Here is a 20,659-nt window from a genome sequence, read left to right on the forward strand (position 1 = left end):
GGAATAGGATTGACGTTAGAGAAGGTAGTGTCTATTTATTGTTGGTTCAGTGTTTTGGGAGTAAGCTTACTTGCTGAAAACATCAGGCTCTTAATACTTTTTGTTTGGATCTACGTAGGGAACTTATCACCACATGTCCTCCCAAGCATAAGTTTATACCTTGATGCTTTGCATATTCACAGAACAACCTACATCGTTATAATGAGCAATTAAGAACTCAGTTCTTGTGTATCAACTTAGTATGCCGAAGGAGGCAATAATTGAGGATGGGAAATGGGTGTTTTACCACAATTTATCAATGCATTGAATTCCAAAATAACAATAATGGATGATACATAAGCTTATTATTGTAACAACAACTTAACCTGATTATTAATAGTATTCGAAGAGGGTAACAGGTTGAAAGATTTCAACTATCGACTAATACAATTGATTTACACTGTTACAGAGTTCATGAAATTCCAACAAAAGTGCTTTGACAGTTTGATTTTGCATATAGATTAGCATACTGTGCATTTAACTAGCTACTGTAAATTAAGCGGCATAGTTAGTTTATGTATAATCTAAGTTTCATGCTCTCTGGCTGTAGCAGTTAATTGAATTAATACCGCAACCTGGAACTGAAGAAACCGGCGTCAATTTCGGATGGCCAAATGGCTATACATTTGGGGGATAGTCAGATGATGCTTGAGCATACAAGGTAATCGAAATTGATAGTCCTCGCACATAGGTGGCAATATGTAGACTATAAATTTCACCCCATGACATGATTTTGTTGGAAGCGTTACTGTTAATTTCTCTATGAGAAGCTTCTATACTTACGAATTAAGGTCAGTTGTTCAAATGTTGCTGATCAGGAATGAAGTTATTTGCTCCTTCGGATCGGCATCTCGATGGTAGTGGAGAGTTCTAGGCTAAAGAGTAGAATGAATCTTGTTTCAGTTTCTCAGCGAACAGTTATTTAAGTGTATGAGCGATGGACAAATAACATCCTGATAAATCTCCGGCATAACTTTTAAACTACAGTTAATGTTGATTTTTCTTCTGAAGACATCATTAGACTGACATTCACCCCCTTCTTAATTATTCGAACTTGAAAGGCTAAAGTATAAGCTTTCCTTTTTATTACATATGTCAAGCTTGAGAGTACTTTGGACGTTGCGGAAGCGCGTGGCGTGAGACAATGAACTAAAGATGGAGAGAAGAAGGATAAGAGTAAAAGCGAGCCAACGACTCAGTAAGCACATAGAATAAACTTAAATTAGGTAATCGATAATGATCAGAAATAACACAAGCGAAGATCAGGACAACTTGATAATGAAAACTATAAGTTGATGGCGCAAGATTGCAGGCGTCTTTTACACAACACTAATAGAAAACAAAGGACGGAGTACTGCTACTTAAAAAGAAAAAAGTTCTTCACTCAAAAGAGCAAAACAGAAAATTCAGAAAGGACGGCATTACGAAGCGTCTCACTTCTAAGCACTGGTGTAGTGAACAAGAAGACGAGTGGTTGAAAATTTTCTGACAATACCTTCACCCTCTACTAAATGTCAATACACTACCACATATATTGCTGGTCAACAGTTGCTGAGCAGGACTGTTCGCGAAAATGGTCTGTTAAAGAACGGTATCACTGAGTTATTAATACTTTAAAACTCTGCCTACAGATAAATGAGTCCAAATGTCAAGTGCATTTTTAATGTTTTATTTGAGTATTAGGGTTAAGCAGGATTGGTCTGTTTCGGCATCTTTCAAAAATTTTGTCAACAATGGTATTTGTTGTGGTCGATATTTAACATAATCCTTAAAATTCGTATACAGTTCGTCTTGATACCTGTTACTAGATGACCCCCCAACGGTGTATGAATGAGAAGCGAATACGAAGTGTTGACTACGTTTATTGTTGTACGACGCACTGGTCACCAAAACCGCAGAAGCGCGATGCAAAAATGAAAGGCTAGTGCCAAAAAGCAAGCAAAGGAGTGAGCGCGCGAGTCAAATCAATAAGATTAAAATTAACATGTATATATACATAGGAAAATCAGTGAATCATCCAATCACTTAGGCAGCTAACACTAAAGCTAGCGGAGTGAATATGTGCGTAGGTGGTAAAACAATGTTCAAACATAAATGTTCATACAAGCGTGTGGAGATAGGACCATAAAACTTATTTTGTAAATAATTTTTCATAGTTTTCGCATGTATTTTCATATTCTGTACATTTAGCATTAAACAATTGTACTTGTTGTTTAAGTGTATTACTTTGAACACTTGTAATTTGACTTCCTTCCGTTTTGAGTACGACTTATCGCGACATTGTCACTGCTCCCCAATAAATACATTCTAACTCACATCTGTATCGTTCTGCCATGTCTGCTAATATGTTAAATGAAATATTAATTGCATATCATCTACGTTTATAGACAATTGTGACATTCTTATTGAATTTCTACGCTTGGTAAACCTACTGGATCTATATCGTCCATATTGGGATTACTAATCTTTTATAATTGTGGATTATCTGGACCAAATTCAGCCGAACACGCAATAGCCTGAAGAATTAATTAACGTCCCTTATTTTTATCTGTGTGTAATTAACTTATTAACTGTTAATTGATACATAAACTTTAGACGTAATAATTTGTTGCTATTTTTTTGGTTGTCATACTTTTGGTCCACCACAATTATTTGGTGAGCCTAGTATTTAATAATCTCGCATTTATCTCATTGTTATACTGTATTCGCTTATTGTACGACTCACTTGCTCATTTTTAATTTAATGTACTCTCCACCTGAGCTTAGTGATATGGACCCTGTTCCAGTAACCACTCTTAGTTCATCATCTAACCTTAATGACAGTATATTTAGTCCAGTCAACGCCATTTCTGAATTTAGGCTTCCACCATATGGAGTAAATAATCCTAGAATCTGGTTTGCTCAAATACAAGCCTTATTCCAGTCCAGGGGCGTACGTTCCCAAGTATCTAAGTACGCTTATGTAGTGGGAAATTGCAGCCGAAGTTGGAGACCTTATCGACCAGGTTCCGGAAACCGAGCCATATGATAAATTAAAAGCGGCTTTAATTCAGCGAACAACGGTTTCGGCTGAAACAAGATTACAACAACTTTTGAATGCATGTGACCTGGGAGACAAAAGACCTTCCCAGCTACTTCGTCATATGAAACAACTTGCCGGCCCTTATAAACTAGACGAAGCCCTTTTTCAACCGATTACCACGCAGCGTCAGACAAATTCTAAGTGCCTTGGGGAAATCTTCCTCCTTCGATGATTTAGCTGATATGGCGGATAAAGTAACGGAAGTTTGCCATGATAATCACTACATAAACACGATGCAGCCGTACGGAGCAGCAGACGTTGGCTATTTAAATTCTATACAAAGACAATTGTCCCAACTAACGAACCAACTTGAGTCGCTTCAAACCACAGTTGCAACAGTTCAAGCTAGACAGCTTGGACCTCCTTTGAGACGAAGATCCTCATCTCGACGACGTTTACGTTCACCTAAGAAGAGCTCTGATGTATGTTGGTACCATAATAAATACGGGGCTAAAGCACGTCGATGTACTCGGCCGTGTGCATTTTCTTCAACTGACACGACGAATCAGGGAAACGGCCCGGCCAGGCAGTAATGGCAGTGCCTGTTCCTGGCACCATCACAAGCCGTCTCTTTTACATCCGGGATCGTATTTCTGGCTCAGACTTTTTAGTCGATACAGGAGCAGAAATCAGCATTCTCCCGTTGCACCTCTCTCGACGACGGCACTCAGAACCTGCTAAACTTTCCCTTGTTACAGCAAACAACTCCATTATCAAAACGTACGGTGAGCAGTCACTCATACTAGACCTCGGCCTTCGTAGATGTACATGGGTTTTTACAGTAGCTCAAGTTAAACAACCCACCCTCGGAGCTGATTTCCTCAGTGCTCACAACTTATTAGTTGACATGCGAGAAAAGAAACTCATCGACAGATACACAAAGTTACAAGTTACCGGCATAATCTCTTCTGGCTCTGAAATCTACGGTGTCCGTATTCAAAAACCTGAAAATAAAATCTTTGCCGATATTTTATCGCAATACGAGTGCATCACAAGAGCCGATTATCAAAATGAATGCACTGTTCATCATGTACAACACCATATTACTACCACTGGTCAACCTATACGTGCAAAACCCAGGAGACTACCACCTCACAAGTTAGCGATTGCCAAACGAGAATTTGAACACATGATGCAACTAGGCATCATTAGGCAGTCTAGCAGTCCCTGGGCTTCTCCGCTTCATATGGTTCCAAAAAAAGAACAAGATTGGCGCCCATGCGGTGATTATCGTCGTTTGAATAGTCAGACTACCCCAGATAGATATCCCATCCCGCATTTACACGATTTTTCTTTAAACCTACATGGAAAGCAAGTTTTTTCGAAGTTAGATCTTGTACGTGCTTATCACCAAATTCCGATGACACCTGAAGATATTGAGAAAACGGCCATCATCACTCCCTTTGGTTTGTTTGAATTCTTAAGGATGCCTTTCGGATTAAAAAACGCTGCCCAGACCTTTCAAAGATTCATGGATGAGGTAACTAGAGGTTTGGATTTTGTATTCGTTTATGTTGACGGTGTTTTAACTGCTAGTTCTTCCTTGGAAGAACATATTCAGCACCTACAGATTCTCTTTGAGCGTTTCAAAAGTTATGGCGTCGTGATTAATCCCTCAAAGTCTATATTTGGTGTTTCAGTGTTGGAGTTCCTCGGTCATTACATAGACTCTCAGGGAATTAAACCCCTTCCAAAGAAAGTAGAAGCCATAATCAACTACCCTGAGCCTACTTCTGTTAAGGCACTACGTCGTTTCCTGGGAGCATTAAATTTTCATCAACAATTTTTACCCAATTGTGCCGATTTTCTACATCCCTTAACAGACCTGCTTAAAGAGGATAAAGCGAGTAGCAAAAATAAGAACCAACTATTCCACTTACCCTCCGACGCCAAAATAGCATTTGAAAAAGCCAAAAACTTGATCGCCGACGCAACTATGCTACAACACCTAAACACTGACCCCCAAACGCATCTGATCTTGTGTACGGACGCATCTCAAAAAGCTGTAGGGGCAGTACTACAACAACGAGTTAATAACATGATTAAACCAATAGCTTTTTTCTCTAAACGGTTATCACCCGCTCAAGAGCGGTACAGCACATTTGGACGAGAACTTTTAGCCATGTACCTAGCTGTTAAACACTTCAATTTTTTACTACAGGGTCGTGACTTCACTATTATGACGGACCATAAACCCCTGTGTTTCTCATTTAATACGTCATATGATAAACATTCTCCACGCGAAGCGAGACAACTCGATTATATCTCGCAATTCACCACGGACATTCAGTTTATCAAACGTCATACCAACATTGTTGCAGACGCACTGTCTAGAAAGGATATCAATATGACGGTACTTAACCATGACATCAACCTTGAAACCTTAGCCAAATTACAAGCAGACGACGCAGAATTGAAGATCTGTAAAGAAAAGTCTAGCTTGAATCTAAAATCGGTACCCATTCCTTTCTCAGATGCATCCATCATTTGTGACACTTCAACGAGCAACAATCGTCCCTTCGTCCCATTTACTTGTCGCAGAAAGATATTTCAACAACTACATGGACTCTCGCATCCAGGTATTAGAGCCACCACCAAGCTGATCACTGAACGTTTTGTCTGGCCCAAAATGAAATCCAATATAAAACGATGGGCACGAAACTGCATACAATGTCAGCGGAGTAAAGTCCAGAGACACACAATCAGCCCAATTGGGGAATTTCATACCCCCGACAGACGTTTTCAACATATTCACTTGGATTTATTTGGCCCCCTGCCACCGTCAAACTCTTTCACTCACATTCTCACTGTGGTGGACAGGTTCACTCGATGGGCGATTGCATGCCCCATTAAAGACACATCGGCAGAGACAGTTGCGTCCGTTTTTCTCGACCGATGGATATCGAACTACGGAGTACCTGCAATTATCACTACTGATCGTGGCCCTCAATTTCAATCCATTTTATTTCAGGAATTCACCAGACTCCTTGGGGTCAACCACATCAAAACAACGGCTTATCATCCGGCAGCTAATGGCATGGTTGAAAGATTTCATCGCCAATTGAAAAGCTCGCTGACGGCTCAAGCTGATCCTACCAAATGGAGCGATGCCTTACCACTCGTACTCCTGGGTATTCATTCCACTATTAAAGAAGACATTGGATGCATTGCTGCCGAATTAGTCTACGGTACAACATTAACATTACCAGGCCAATTAGTCAATTGCGAATCTACAACGATAGGAGATCCTTCCCGTTTTGCAAGCCGTTTACTACAGACGATGCAGAATATTAAACCAATACCCCCGCGACAACATAGCAACCGGGTGCAACTAGATAAAAACCTCGAAACCTGCAAATTCGTTTTCGTTCGAGTTGACGCTGTCAAAAAGCCACTAAAACCACCATACGAAGGTCCTTATAAAGTAATCAAACGTATTCCCAAACATTTTATTATCATTCGAAATGGGAACAAAGAAACTATTTCCATTGATAAAATTAAACCAGCGTTTTACGAACCGACTCACCTTAAAGAAGTTAACATCAAGGAACAACAACCCACCCCTTCTGTTCCTGAGAAGCCAATGGAAGAGGACAAGTTTCATCTTAAACTGTCATTAACTCGCTTTGGTAGGTTGGTAAAAAAACCCAAGCGCTACATACATTTCGCCGATTAACAAAAATCGATTCAATTACACGCATTTTATAGTTAGGTTCCTCAATTTTCTAATAAAAGCTATTTATTTTCCTCGCATGTACATTTAATTACATATGTTTATTATCACTGGTTTTACCAATTTTTTTTTGAAAAAAAAATATTGTCCTGCTAATAAACGAGTGAATGCTAACTAACTATTTATTAAATTCATCCAATTTTTTTTTATTTTATGACTCTATTAACAGTTTCGCACATTTCATTATTATTATTAGCAAACCTAAACTTTGTAATGCTCGTTTTTCAGTTTCATTTTGCGTAGCACAACCTATACTATCAACGTGTCATTTATTCCTATCTCCACCATTTTTTCCGTTATTACAGTAAATACTATTTTATGTACCCTTATACACAATATTTCTCAAATTTTGTTGTTCATATTGTAATCAGTGTTACCTCTGGACACTCTGGGGGGGGAGCTATGTGGAGATAGGACCATAAAACTTATTTTGTAAATAATTTTTCATAGTTTTCGCATGTATTTTCATATTCTGTACATTTAGCATTAAACAATTGTACTTGTTGTTTAAGTGTATTACTTTGAACACTTGTAATTTGACTTCCTTCCGTTTTGAGTACGACTTATCGCGACATTGTCACTGCTCCCCAATAAATACATTCTAACTCACATCTGTATCGTTCTGCCATGTCTGCTAATATGTTAAATGAAATATTAATTGCATATCATCTACGTTTATAGACAATTGTGACATTCTTATTGAATTTCTACGCTTGGTAAACCTACTGGATCTATATCGTCCATATTGGGATTACTAATCTTTTATAATTGTGGATTATCTGGACCAAATTCAGCCGAACACGCAATAGCCTGAAGAATTAATTAACGTCCCTTATTTTTATCTGTGTGTAATTAACTTATTAACTGTTAATTGATACATAAACTTTAGACGTAATAATTTGTTGCTATTTTTTTGGTTATCGTACTTTTGGTCCACCACAAGCGCAACAATAATAAAGGTGCAGTGGTGTAGATAAGTTGTTATTGTGCAAATGACTCTGTCCGTTAAATAAGTTAACTGAAAGGCTTAATCAAATGAAATGTGAACAAACTGAAATACATGTAAGCTGCTATACATCCTACAGGCAGCTCTGATGTAAGTAAGTAACTATAAAATAGGTCTTTTAACTGAAAATATGCTTTCCTAATTTTAAGTAAATGAGGGATATACATATGCTTTGCAATGTGTATCTTGTCTGACGATGACCAGTGTTCATGGGTGTGGCGCGTGTTTTTAATCACCTAACTAAAGAGAAATTGCTCCGACTTATTTTCTTGTATTCGAGCAACTAACGACTTCGAAGCAGGACGATTTAACTGGCCTGGTATGAATAAGGATGTGAAGGAGCGTTTACGGTCATGTGTAAGCTGACAGAAATCTGAGGTGAATAAGCACTATAAAAGTTAACTAGGATCTTTCGCAATTTTCGACTCATGTTTGGACTATCTTCGCTTCGGTTTGTCGAGAAACCTTATTGATTCAGATGGACAGTCTTATTTCTTAGCATGTTCGGGAGCACTTCAAGAGGTAACGAACGATATTCGTAGACTAAAATGTAAAAACCTAACACAAACCACATTTTACCCCATTACGGTTTGGGACGCTATCCCAAAACCTGCTGAGTTGATTGCTTTAAGTGAAAGGGAACTCATGTATGACTTCCGATTGTTCGCCTGAAACATCTGTAACGTTTTATTTCACTTATCAATACAATGTCAACCGCTCTTGCCGTTACTAATGCTGTAGTGGTAAACAAATCCCCAAAATAAAGAGCTCTGTAAGTCTTCGACATTGGATGCTGATCACATTAGTTTTAATGGACTCACCTGGCTGAGGGCTCACGGTCATGCCGCCGCATCAGATCAGGAGTGAAAATGCTGTGCTTAACATCCCGTGCAATCGCTAGACATATTAGATTAGTCGATCGACGATATATTGATAACCTATCAAATATATTGAAGATACCACCAGTATTTTAGTTCGACAACTCTTTACAAGTAACACCTGTAATCGAATCGCGCCCACCCAGTTAAATCAAAAGTCAGAAGCGAGGAGGTTGGATGATATATTTGATGGGTTATCGATTTATCGAGAAGTGACTGATCTAATCTGGCTAGTGATCGTAGGAGATGCTTCCCAGGCCGTTCTGTGACGTGATCTGGTACGGATGCATGACCTAGTGCCTTCAGCTAAACGAGTCCACCAAAACTAATGTGGTCAGCTTCCAATGTCGAACACTTACAGAACTATTGATTTTGGTGATTGATTTACGGTTACAATATCTTTGAACCTCCTCGCTTCTGTCTATTGATTTCACTTGGTGGGTCAGTTTCATAATAGAAAGTGCTACTGGTTAAAGCGTTGTCAAACTCCGTATACCTGTGGCATCTTCGTCGTCATATGCCCTTCTTGACTCATTCTAACGGATAAGATAGAGTTCAGGAATTTGTAGCGCATCTAATTCAGAAGTGATAATGTGTGCAATGGCAAGCATTTTTCTACTACTTGAGCCAACGACAGCAACACATAGAAGCACATTTAACATTGAGACCAAAAATTCTTGGCAAAACTTTAACTTTCGTTGGTTTTTTCATCCGGAAAGTTGGGAAGCGCACCTGTAGTATTCACCGAAGACAAGTTAATAGATAAATTCGTCAAAACAACATCAGCTAAGCGGCCAAAATGTTCAAACTGTTCATTAATGAAGAAGCAAGTACTGTGCAGTAACTTGAACAAGTTAAAGCAAGTAAATCACAATATGTATACCGAATCGTCACAACGCTTTTTAACACAAAATTTTTCTCATTCAAAAGAAGCTGCTCTTTATTTGTTATTGAAATTCAGACATTATTAGTTCACACATGAATCCTCTAGACATTTCGTTCACTGATTCTATTCAGTGAATGTACTTATTTTAAATAATCTGTCGACTGTGTGACCTTCACGGTTATAGTGCGTTTACGTAATTTGACTTGCCACGTTGTAACAGCGTTAAAATCGTGTTAGTTACAACTTAAGAAACTCCTCTCGTAAAATATTTAGGAGTGTTGGTAGCATACGATTTTACGTTTTAAGCTTGCTTCAACAAAAATGCCTTTCAAGTATACCTTGCTTTAGTAATATTGAAGCCCATTTATAGCCAGTTTGACGGAAGGACTTTCCACATAATCTTCAACAGTTTTATTCATCCCCATATAGAGTACAGAAACAGTATTCTTTCCCTCACTCCAAAGGATAAGGACACTCTGAAGCGTATCCAACGTCGAGCCACGAAATCAGATTGACTCAAATTCAAACCTTATGAAGATCACCTCCATTCACTTAACCTTCACCCGTTAGAGTATACACATTTTAGAGGTGACGTTCTTGTGACTTACAGTATCGTTAACACGTCTAGTCATCCCCTTAAACATCTACTTAAGTTAAGTCACAACACTAACTTCAAGGTTATTACCCAGAAACTGAAGACCCAACATAGCAGAACAGACTGTAGACACAACTTCTACTCCGTAAGAGTTGTCAAATGCTGGAATTTGCCGCCAACTGAGCTAGTCCAAGCTACTTCTCAGGAGTCCTTTAAGAGGAAACTTGACTTATTCTTAAGGACTAAGGATAACATATTATTATGATTTACCAATTTCTTTTACCCTGTTATCATTCATATACCTAGGTTCTTACCTGGAGGTATTGGTGATCCACTGCTACTAGACATGGAAGCCCGTTGAGCGAAAGCTTCTTCTATTCCGTCCTCAACCATTTGAATCTTCACTCGCTTCCTAGTGACGTGATAGGAACTGGATGGTCACCTGCTGGTTATCCACGGGTAAAGAAAAACATTCATCTAAAATTTTCCAAAATTACGACGATGAATTGCTTGCCACAAATCGTTGCTCCTTAATCTATCTCATAGTCAAGGTAAGACGAGAGGTAATCGAAATGTTCTGACGTCGGAACTTTACGCAGACATGTCATCACTCTCACTTTTCAGACGGAATAATTTGACAAGGTTTCAAGTATTTGCGATTGGTGGATTCAAATCCCACCCCAGTCAAGGTAGCACCCGATAAAACCCCTTGTCCCTTACTAACGTATTGGTTCTACAGTATAACGGTCTGAAAAGTGAGAGTGATGACATGTCTGCGTAAAGTTCCAACGTCAGAACACTTCGGTTATCTCTCGTTTTACCTAGACTATGAGATAGCTAAAAGAGCAACGGTTTTGTGGCAAGTAATTCACCGTCTCAATTTTGGAAAATGTTAGATGAATGTTTTTCTTACCCGTGGATACTCAGCAAGTGTCCATCCAGTTCCTTTCACGTCACTAGAAAGCGAGTGAAGGTCCCATTGACTGTCTCCACTTTATGCAACAAATAGCAGTTCAGGCGTTTCCTCGTCTGAATATCATATTTATTTAAACACACACATTGGTACAAGGAGGCACCAAATACATATGCGCCACATAAGTCACTCGATTTGTGTGAGGGTCGGGTTACTGCCCGAGTGCCCACACCGAAACAGGTGGTTTTCTTAGGGGGCACACCCGGAGCCTTTGACTTGAAGGTCTTATCCGCAAGGCAGTGGAGCAACGTCGGGAGATGCAGTCCCATGGCAGCCGGTGACCAAAAATGGGTTCATACTCCATTTGTTCCCTCAGGATACTGGAGCCCATGTGCACCAGTGGTTCGGAATCAGGGTTTTCCAACTCCGCTAGGTGGATCCACCAACCTGATTAAAGGACCGGACAATCGCTTTTCATTCTCTCGATTTCTTGGACAACACCCGTGACGCGACAAGGCAGTGAGTAGGACTTCCTTGGCAGTGGTTGTATGCACGTGGTCATGTGAGAGCATTTCGAGAAGGAGAACTGACTCACCGCTCTCGACCGCACCAGGGCATTCGGGGAGGTGTAGCCAAACGCGATCCTAGGCTGCCCTGCAATGAAAAGGAGACAGAATCGCATTAGTAACGTCATAGTAGTTTCAACGCCGTTGCGTGTTGTGGCAGTTGGGCTTCATGGGGTTGGCAGATGTTGAGTCTCTATATATCTTGTCTAAAACAAAGCTTTCATATTGCTTTTATCTGTCCTAAATACTTTACACTGCTTTAAACTAGTAGAAAACCCACAATGCCTTTTTTATGATCCCTTCAACATTTTGATTGTGAAATACTCAGTCGAACTGTTTCTCCTACATTGCAACAGCTCACATTTTCTAACAGTATATTAGATATTATTCCGGTAATCTGAGTATTTATATTACTGGTTGGTTCAAAAGAGTCATGTACATCTAACAGTATCATATACTTGTTACTTTTATTTAATACTGAGGTGTATACGTGTTTGAGCAGTATTGGTGCAGTTTGGGGAGACATTACGCGTTACTGTACCTTCCCAACTAACTGTAAATAATGGCTTGTCAGCGTTTCAGTAAGGTCGTTTCATTGCTAATCGATATTAGTGAATGGATCATTATATTTTGTTGCGCTGCACAGTACAGTATCGTTGTGTCATCAGGATGGGAGGATTAGGGATTTATAAAATTGTTACGAAGGCAAGTTAAGCTGCCCGAAGTGCATTCAGACAACCGTCTGCATTTGGTTAATTTGGTTTTGAAAGTACAAGATACACAAGTTAGTTTGGAATTATCTCAAATGTAAGTAAGAACGTGATCTAAAAGATAAAGTAGAATGAGACTGGTATGTCTGAAATCGACCCTGTCGCCCAGTGTACAATCACAATTCATATACGTCGCTGCATAGTTAGTTTAAATATGTCCAGTCCAATGCTACTACCATAGTATTTAAAAGCATATTGCTTCCATTAAATTGGGTCTGTATTCGAAATACACGGGTTTTGACGTAAACAGTTTATGTAATATTTAATTTACTTGAAACCGTCTGGTCGTATCTCCACGTAGACACCTACAAATTATTGTTTAAGATCCGTCTTATGTGCTATGGTTTTTACTTTAGTGGCTAAAAGAAAAATATATTCAGCGCATTCCTTCATTACCTGTTATTTACTATGATAAGTGTAATTATTGTTTCTTATGCGAAGTACCAATGGATTAAATGTGAACCAAGTGGAGAATCGAAGCAGTTTCCCACTATATAGTGCCAAATGTAGTATATACTACGTTTTGCACTGGTCCTATTTTTTCAGTACCTGAGTCTGCGGTGGATATATCTGTCCTCTTATTTATCTTGATGTAATTTTTTCTATCTACTTGTCTTTTTCAGTTGTTCTGATCGGTTCACCTTGTTACTTCATACCTATATATATTGTGCAACTTGTCACTCGAATAGAATGTCGATCGTGGATTGTATAAATTCGGCAGATTCCTCATCTCCAGTAGTACAAAAGTCTGCGAATGACTTGAGGGAATATAAAGTGATGCGTTTATGCAATAGGATGAAAGTGCTTCTTATAAGTGATCCCGAAACAGATAAATCTGCAGTGTGTTTATCTGTGAACATTGGTATGTTGATGAATGTTGTTATAGTGTTATAATTTTAGGTTCGCTGTCGGATCCGAAAGAACTGCCTGGTCTCGCACACTTTTGCGAGCATATGTTGTTTCTTGGTACGAAATCATTTCCGACAGAAAATACCTATTTGAAGTACATAACCGATCATGGTGGTCACTGTAATGCTTTCACGAGTCCAGATAAAACTTCTTATGTGTTTGATGTTGCACCTGAAAGTTTGAGAGGAGCGTTGGATATTTTCTCACAATTTTTCGTGTGCCCTCTTTTCACAGATTCTGCAACAGAACGTGAGGTCAGTTTTAATATGGTTACCGAGCATGGCAAGTGTTTGTTTGTAGTGAATAGGAAGTTGTTTCAATACTGCAACAATGATTTCTGTTTCAATGCACATGTTTTTTCAGAGAAATATATGCTGCAAGTGAGAGCATTTATCAGTTGTTGCAATAATTCGGTGCAAAATTCTGAAAAATCATGTGTTTCAAAATGTCATGGTCCGATCACTTATATGCTGTTTTGAGTTTTACATTTGAGCTCAGAATTTATGAGCAGCACCCCATAATTTTACTGTGGACAATGACTTTATATGACTTTGATATATATTATGAAAATGTGTCATCTGCATTTCACTTGTCGAATCAGAAGGATTGTGGCGGTTATAGAACGTTTTGTGAGGTGATACATTGAATGTATTAAAACTGGTTTCACAAGACTTTGTTTATCGAATATTGCTATCTACTATGTGTGTACAGCATGGTGTTATAGGTTGTCTTATTTCTTACGAATAAGTGTTGATTATTGAGTATATCTTTCTTAGATCGAGAATGATATTATGTGTAGAGTATTGTAGTCTGCAGCATGTGTAGGTGATGTGCCTCTCCCATTATGTCTAGAATTGTATTGGGAATGCAGTAGTCCAATATCTGCTTTTGCTTTACTGCAAAAGAGCTACAATCATAGTTACTGACAAGCTAATAAATGTACTTATAAAAAAAGCTTCGTATTGTTTTTATGAAAGGTAAACTAGGGTACACTTGTCTTGTATATATAGCTCGTAAGGGATATTTAGAGAAGTAAGATTAACATGTTGAAAGGTAAGTAACTAACGAAAGAGTAGTCATGGTCATAATGGATTATCAGGTTACAGTTTCGAAACCCCGTTTATTCACCTGATTTTAGGCAGCTTGGTAGTACTTCTCTCTCGCGGGCACTGGTTGGTTATTGTAATGTGGATAAAATGCAACGTTGTTCTAAATAGGATTATATTTTATGACGAAGGTGAAGTCATTCGACATTATGAAGAATTATTTTTGTAATTATTTCATCTTTTAATGTAAAATGTAATAGTTGGATGCTTTCTACTGCTTACGATTTTGTGGTTGTGCGTGTAATTTTTATTCTAACAAAACACTTATGGAGAAGCACCTATGCATGCCGATCAAAGTCACCGTGTTAATACATAAGTGATTTCAATCAGAGTATAAAGCTTACGACTGCGAATAACGGTTTCAAGAGTGTATTGAAGCTGGAAAGGGAATAGGGTATAAGAGAAAAAGCAAAATGTGACTTAACTTTGAGGATCTAAAGATGGAAATCCATTTGAGTTGTAGTGAATTTTGAAGCACATTGTGAAACTGACCACTGATATGATTTTATTTGCACATGTTGACTGAGTAATGACCGTTTAAAAGTTGGTTTTGAAAGGGACTTGTTAGCCATTTTGGTGCACGGGCGGGATCAGATTTTGAATTTTGTAACAAAGTGAGGAAATGTCTTAGGCTTTTTCAGTGTGGTCGTATCACTTTTCCCAGTTCTCAGATGAAGATCGTTAAAATACATACTCCGAGACCTGACATCGTCATCACTATATATTTGTTAATAGAAGGGACTTGATTGTATTTTCTTACCCTCCTGTTAACTTGACAATAAGTTTTTCTAGATCAAAGTGTTATGCTACGTAGTTTCAGGATTCCTGTTTGTTTTCTGTGGTTATCACTATGGAGTTGATTAGATAATTTATTTAACACGAAGTAATACTCGTTGGGTCAGTGAATTATACTTGTTTAGTAGTATTGGTAGCGAATGACGGCATCACATAACTTACCATGATATTTTTACTGTTTGGACTACCACTAACAAGCCAAGTTTTAATTTTAGGTGAGTGCTGTACAGTCGGAACATGAAAAGGATAGTAGTAATGATACTAGACGTCTTTTTCAGCTAGAGCGAAACTTATCGAAAGGTGGTCATGATTATACGAAATTCTTCTCCGGTAATCGGTACTCATTATTTGAGTCGAGTTGTGCAAAATCAGTGAATACACGTGAAAAGTTGTTGCAGTTCTATTCGACATGGTATTCGTCAAATCTGATGAGTCTAGTTATTCTTGGAAGAGGTACATAACATGTAATATTGTTGAATTGAGATTGATTGATGGAATTGCTGATCTTTAAGACCTTTATTTCTTTTAAAATATCCATGTGACTAAACCATTTTATACTATTTGAACATATTTTGATATTTAGTTTGTCGAGATTCTGAGTTTGTATCGATATTCGGTAATTTGAATGCATGATCTGGCACTCAAACTTTGAGTAAATCAAGCTTAATTATCGGTTGTTCACACTGGAGATCCTTGACGTCATGTGTTCTGATTCATTTAGACTACTAGATACGTTTACTTAGAAGTGAAGGATTATAGCTACCCATAATAGGACTACTTTGTCTTGAATAGTTAATTATTGTGTTTAATAACATGTGATGAGGTAATGGACTGTGGGTTTAAGAGGTAATGTGAAATCTTGTTAGATTTTGTTACTCACATTTAAGTTAATTAAACTTGAGGAAAATCGATTGATCAGCATTCGTGACCTTCTTCGTACTACAGGTAGGTAAAGAACTTTGAATTTGAAGCAGGTAAGTATACAGAAGACTAAGAAAATGTTATTATGATAACTTTGATCTATTTTGTTTACCAAATGAGATAGAACGTTTGTGATTATCATGGCTAGTCCCCATTGTTCATCTATCTCATCAAAAATTGGACAAAATCGTTCTACTTATATTGTGATCTGTTGATTGCAGGCACCGAAACGTGTTAGTGATGATGATTTCAATTTAGGGGAATATATTACCTGCAATTATGAGTTGGCTATAAGATGTAATTTTTTTGAAGTTGTTCGTACAGATAAGGATAGTTAGTATGTCAATGCATGTAGGGTAGAGAACATTTGGAGAGCAGGTTATTCAGTTGATAAGATCCATTATACTTTTCATCACCATACTAAGCATGAATCGCTTCCACCAGACGAGGCTGGAAATGTCATCAGACTAGTTGTTTTTGACATGATGCCTCCTGATTGATCATTGGGTAAGTATATCAGACTAATATTAATTGTGTTGTTCCGTCCATATATTAGTTAAGGCATTGTTCTTACGTGTCGGAGTGTTTGATGCAGTGGCCATGAAGATCAACGTATTACCAAGAGAACTTCAGACTACTCAAGAATCAGATTGTTTTTAACAACCATTGTGTCTGGATTATTTTGTCTTTGGTTACTAACCATAATTCATGGAAAGTACTATATAGGTGAGGAAGAGAACCTATGTAGAACGAAGTTGGCTAACAAATTGGCTGAGAAAGTATCACAATGCCACATTTTGTGACTCATATCTAACTTCTGAATCAGATATTTCCGACTTGTGTGAGATGCAAGTATGGCGACTACAAAATTGTGTTGGATTAATATTTCGTTCATGTCATTTTAAAGTGAATATTTCTTGGTGTCTGTATTTGTTACACATGATGTTTTATTGAACGTCTGTCCTGAAGTGTAAGAGTATGGAAGATTTTGCGGTTCATCTTTTACGATGATTCTGTTGATTGATATTGTCTACTCATTCCTGTGAAAATGCTTTCAACGAATTATGTTAGTTTTGTATGCCTTTGTTTTGAGTCGTTAACTGGATTTCGGATAATCATCCTTACATTTGTTTACATGACACATGTGATTTTTATTTTGTCGTTTGATTGAAATTAAATTTAAATACTGAGTGTGATTAGTATTTATGTTTTCTTTATATCTGTGATTGTTTCTGATGAAATCTTTTCAGAATCTATAAATGACCTACAGAAGCTTGCAGAAGATAAGTTTTCGGAAGTTATTGATCGTAATGTCGTGCAACCGTCATGGAACGATACTCCATGGCCTGATATATGTCTCAAGGTAACAGTTTCATTTGACTTTTATTATATTTAATATGTTTTCCGAGTAAAATATGCATATTTGATATTTATTGCTGTGTATGTGTTTAAGTCTATTAGATAATTAGTTGATTCCAAAAGGTGTTTAAGTTCATATTCCTGATTGTCATTAATTATGCCATTTGGATGTGGCCTTTTTCATAGTTAGAGAGTAGGTCACTGTAAATGAGGTATTGGGTCATTAAAAAACAATATGGAACTTTAGTTATGTGGAAGAAGTTGTGTGTGCCCTCTCTCTTTGTTTTGAAGGAGGCTTTGATGATCCTTGGTTCATGAGATTCCCATCCAATAAGTGCATTTTGTGCTTTTCTGGACAGCATCGATGCAACTCCTTGTGTATGTGGGGCATTTTCTTCTTCATGACCGGAGTATAACAGAAGTTCTCCTGAAGATAGTCGTTGTTGTCCAACCTGCGTCCAATGTGTCTTACTGATTCCAAGCATCTCCAGGTTGTATTTTCTCATTTCTGCAGCAATTTGGAAGACTCTTCCGGTCTCCCACTTTGTCCGGACATTCCATGTACCTATAAAAATTATCGCTCTGGTTGTAAGAAGGTGCATCGGCCTCATGACTTCCGAAGGAACTCGGCTTTCATCATGAGATGTCATAATTATTCCTTCTACTCCCAGGGCAAAGGTTAAATGGTTTGAATGATTTTTTTCTGGTCAGCGTTTTTTAGCGAGTTGATTTTCTACGGGATGGGGTCGCTTACCCCATGCCCAATCCTCCTCCTTTACCCGGGCTTGGGACCGGCAGTAACCCCCAGAGGAGCTACAGGCGGAGTTATAGTTAGAGAGTAGGTTACTACAAACTAGGTGTTGGATCATTAAAAAGAACCATGCAACTTTAATTATGTGTAACAAGTTGTGTGGTAATCTAAAGAATGATGATAAAAAGTTTTGTGAAGATAGTTGTTCGGTGAGCAGTGTGACTGTTGATGATGAATATGTTGAATGTGAAGATGGTTACATTGGAGGTGTATCAGAGAATAATGGCTTAGTAGTAATGGTGCGTAGGGTGATAGGATGTGGTAAATAGTAACATGAATATTGTCTGTTGTCTATTATTGAGGGCATGCCGAAAATGGATTTAATGGTTTGTGTAACTGTATTCCTTTCTAAGACTCTTGTTTTACCTGGGACTCAAACGTGGAAATAACAGTTGATATTTATTGAGCATTATAGTTTCCTAGTTGGTAATATGGAATAACGCTGATGTGAATTTTGTTTTTGTCAATGTGAGCACATTGATTGTTATTAGTCTTTTGGTTATTGATTAGTTTCTAGTTTGTAGAATATCTCGTGTGAATGTAAACCTTTTGTGATGTCAAACTTGTATGAGAGGCTTCATTGTTGTCAGAAGCGTCCGTACAGTCCAATACTGTTAGACATTTCCATTGATTAGTGAGTATAAAATGATTGAGTAATGCCAATCACATTTGAGTTAATGTCCTGTTCAGAAATAAAGTTGTGCATTTTAAATAAAAGAATTAGAATTTGTATGTGTTAGAATATGGATTGCTAAATTATCCACCTGGGTAGTTGGTGTTGTACTGTCACTGTGATTGTAATCTGTGAATAAGACCAATAATTTATTTTCCTTGAAGTATGTAATGTTCATCAAAATGTTAATGATTTTTAATTTCGTTAATTAGAGATTTGAAGTAGAATAAATGTACAATTTGATTTTGATTTTATCACAGAAAATGGTATATGTCGTCCCACTGAACGATATTCATCAAATGAATATAATGTGGCCTATTCCTGACTATATTCCAGACTATACAGCTCAAGTAAATTATTGTTTTGAACTGGATTGATCAGTTATACACAAATGCAGATTCATTGTTCTTTCTATTTTTTCACTATATTGTTTCCAAATGTTGACGTGTGTGGATCAGTTTTTACGTTTACTTATAATGGGGAATGATTTGTACCAATAGTTTAAACATTTGTATTTTTTACTGATAAATGTTTTTGATGTGATGGAAGATGTGCGTTAAGTGCTGAACTAAGTGGTGTTCAGAATTTTGTAGTTGTAGCTGAATAGATTTTTCATTTATTGCCATTACCATTTATAACCATGACATCGTATATTGAGACGTTGTTTTAATGTCTCCCATTCTGCTTAGTCATTTTGTAAAATGTTTTGTAGTTAATACATCAGACATATTCAGTGAGCTGATTAGTCTTTAACACGTTTTTGAGGTTTGTAAATGTACTAACAATCGAAATTTCGCATATTGTTAAGCATCTTTATTTATGGGGATCATTTTTATTACTGACCGACACCAAGTGAGGAATAACTCAAGACAAATAATTATCGTGTGTCTATTTTTGTTTAGAGTTTAATTATGTTTTGTGTTAAAGCTTAGGCTAGAATAAAACGCCTCATTTTAGGCTTCTCCTTTTTTCCAGTAGTTTTCAGGTGGCATATCGTTTATTTACATAAACTCTTCAACTTGAATAAGCTTGGCAAACTGCTATATTCGTCTTAACGAATTATTTACCTTGTTTTTTTTCCAATCCAACTGTTTACAGGCCCCTAGTTATGTGACTCATTTACTTGGTCATGAAAGCCGTGGAAGTTTACTGAGTTTATTCAAAAATGCAGGCTGGGCTAATCGATTAGCATGCGGAGTTAGTAGGCCAGCAGCTGGAATCTGTTCTCTAATTTTGTCTATTGATTTAACTTTGAAAGGACTAGGTGGGTTAATTGTCAGTTATATTTCTTATCTTCAGCTGTTATCATGCCTGACTATATGTGTGTTAGCTAAGTTTATGGTCTAAATAAACATAGCGGAAAAATCCCATGCTGTCATAAGAAAGAATGGGGATGTTTCAGCGATGATATATGGACTAGAATGTCATTTAATTTATTTTCTTCAATTTTCTTGTCTAGAAAAAACGAATGAAATTATGACAAATATATATCAATACATTAATATGCTTCTCTCTGATGAACCACAGAAATGGATTTTTGATGAAGAACAGGTAGGATTTTTCTTTTTCTTTGACCATTTCGTACTTTGACTGAGGAAGCTTATTTTGTTGAAATGG

The 20,659-nt window shown here is 37.5% G+C and overlaps 2 protein-coding genes across 2 annotated transcripts in view; one reads left to right on the top strand and one right to left on the bottom strand.

Moving 5' to 3' along the window:
* Positions 1 to 1,015: 1,015 nt before the first annotated feature.
* Smp_128080 (putative junctophilin) lies at positions 1,016 to 1,186 on the bottom strand (the record flags this gene model as incomplete). The annotated part of the gene is made up of 1 exon (XM_018796266.1): positions 1,016 to 1,186. A coding segment is annotated over one exon (171 nt), but the record flags the coding sequence as incomplete, so codon positions are not given.
* A 12,235-nt stretch (positions 1,187 to 13,421) lies between these two features.
* Smp_146010 (putative m16 family peptidase) overlaps positions 13,422 to 20,659 on the top strand; it is a gene marked incomplete at both ends in the record, with an annotated part of 30,376 nt that continues 23,138 nt past the window's right edge. The window contains 6 exons of the mRNA XM_018796267.1: positions 13,422 to 13,631; positions 15,494 to 15,731; positions 17,450 to 17,562; positions 19,303 to 19,392; positions 20,141 to 20,306; positions 20,502 to 20,593. Of these exons, the coding sequence (XP_018650496.1) occupies positions 13,422 to 13,631; positions 15,494 to 15,731; positions 17,450 to 17,562; positions 19,303 to 19,392; positions 20,141 to 20,306; positions 20,502 to 20,593 (909 nt within the window). The remainder of the gene's footprint in view (positions 13,632 to 15,493; positions 15,732 to 17,449; positions 17,563 to 19,302; positions 19,393 to 20,140; positions 20,307 to 20,501; positions 20,594 to 20,659) is intronic.

The sequence above is a fragment of the Schistosoma mansoni genome, chromosome 2, assembly GCF_000237925.1.
Source record: "Schistosoma mansoni strain Puerto Rico chromosome 2, complete genome".
Taxonomy (NCBI): Eukaryota; Metazoa; Platyhelminthes; class Trematoda; order Strigeidida; family Schistosomatidae; genus Schistosoma; species Schistosoma mansoni.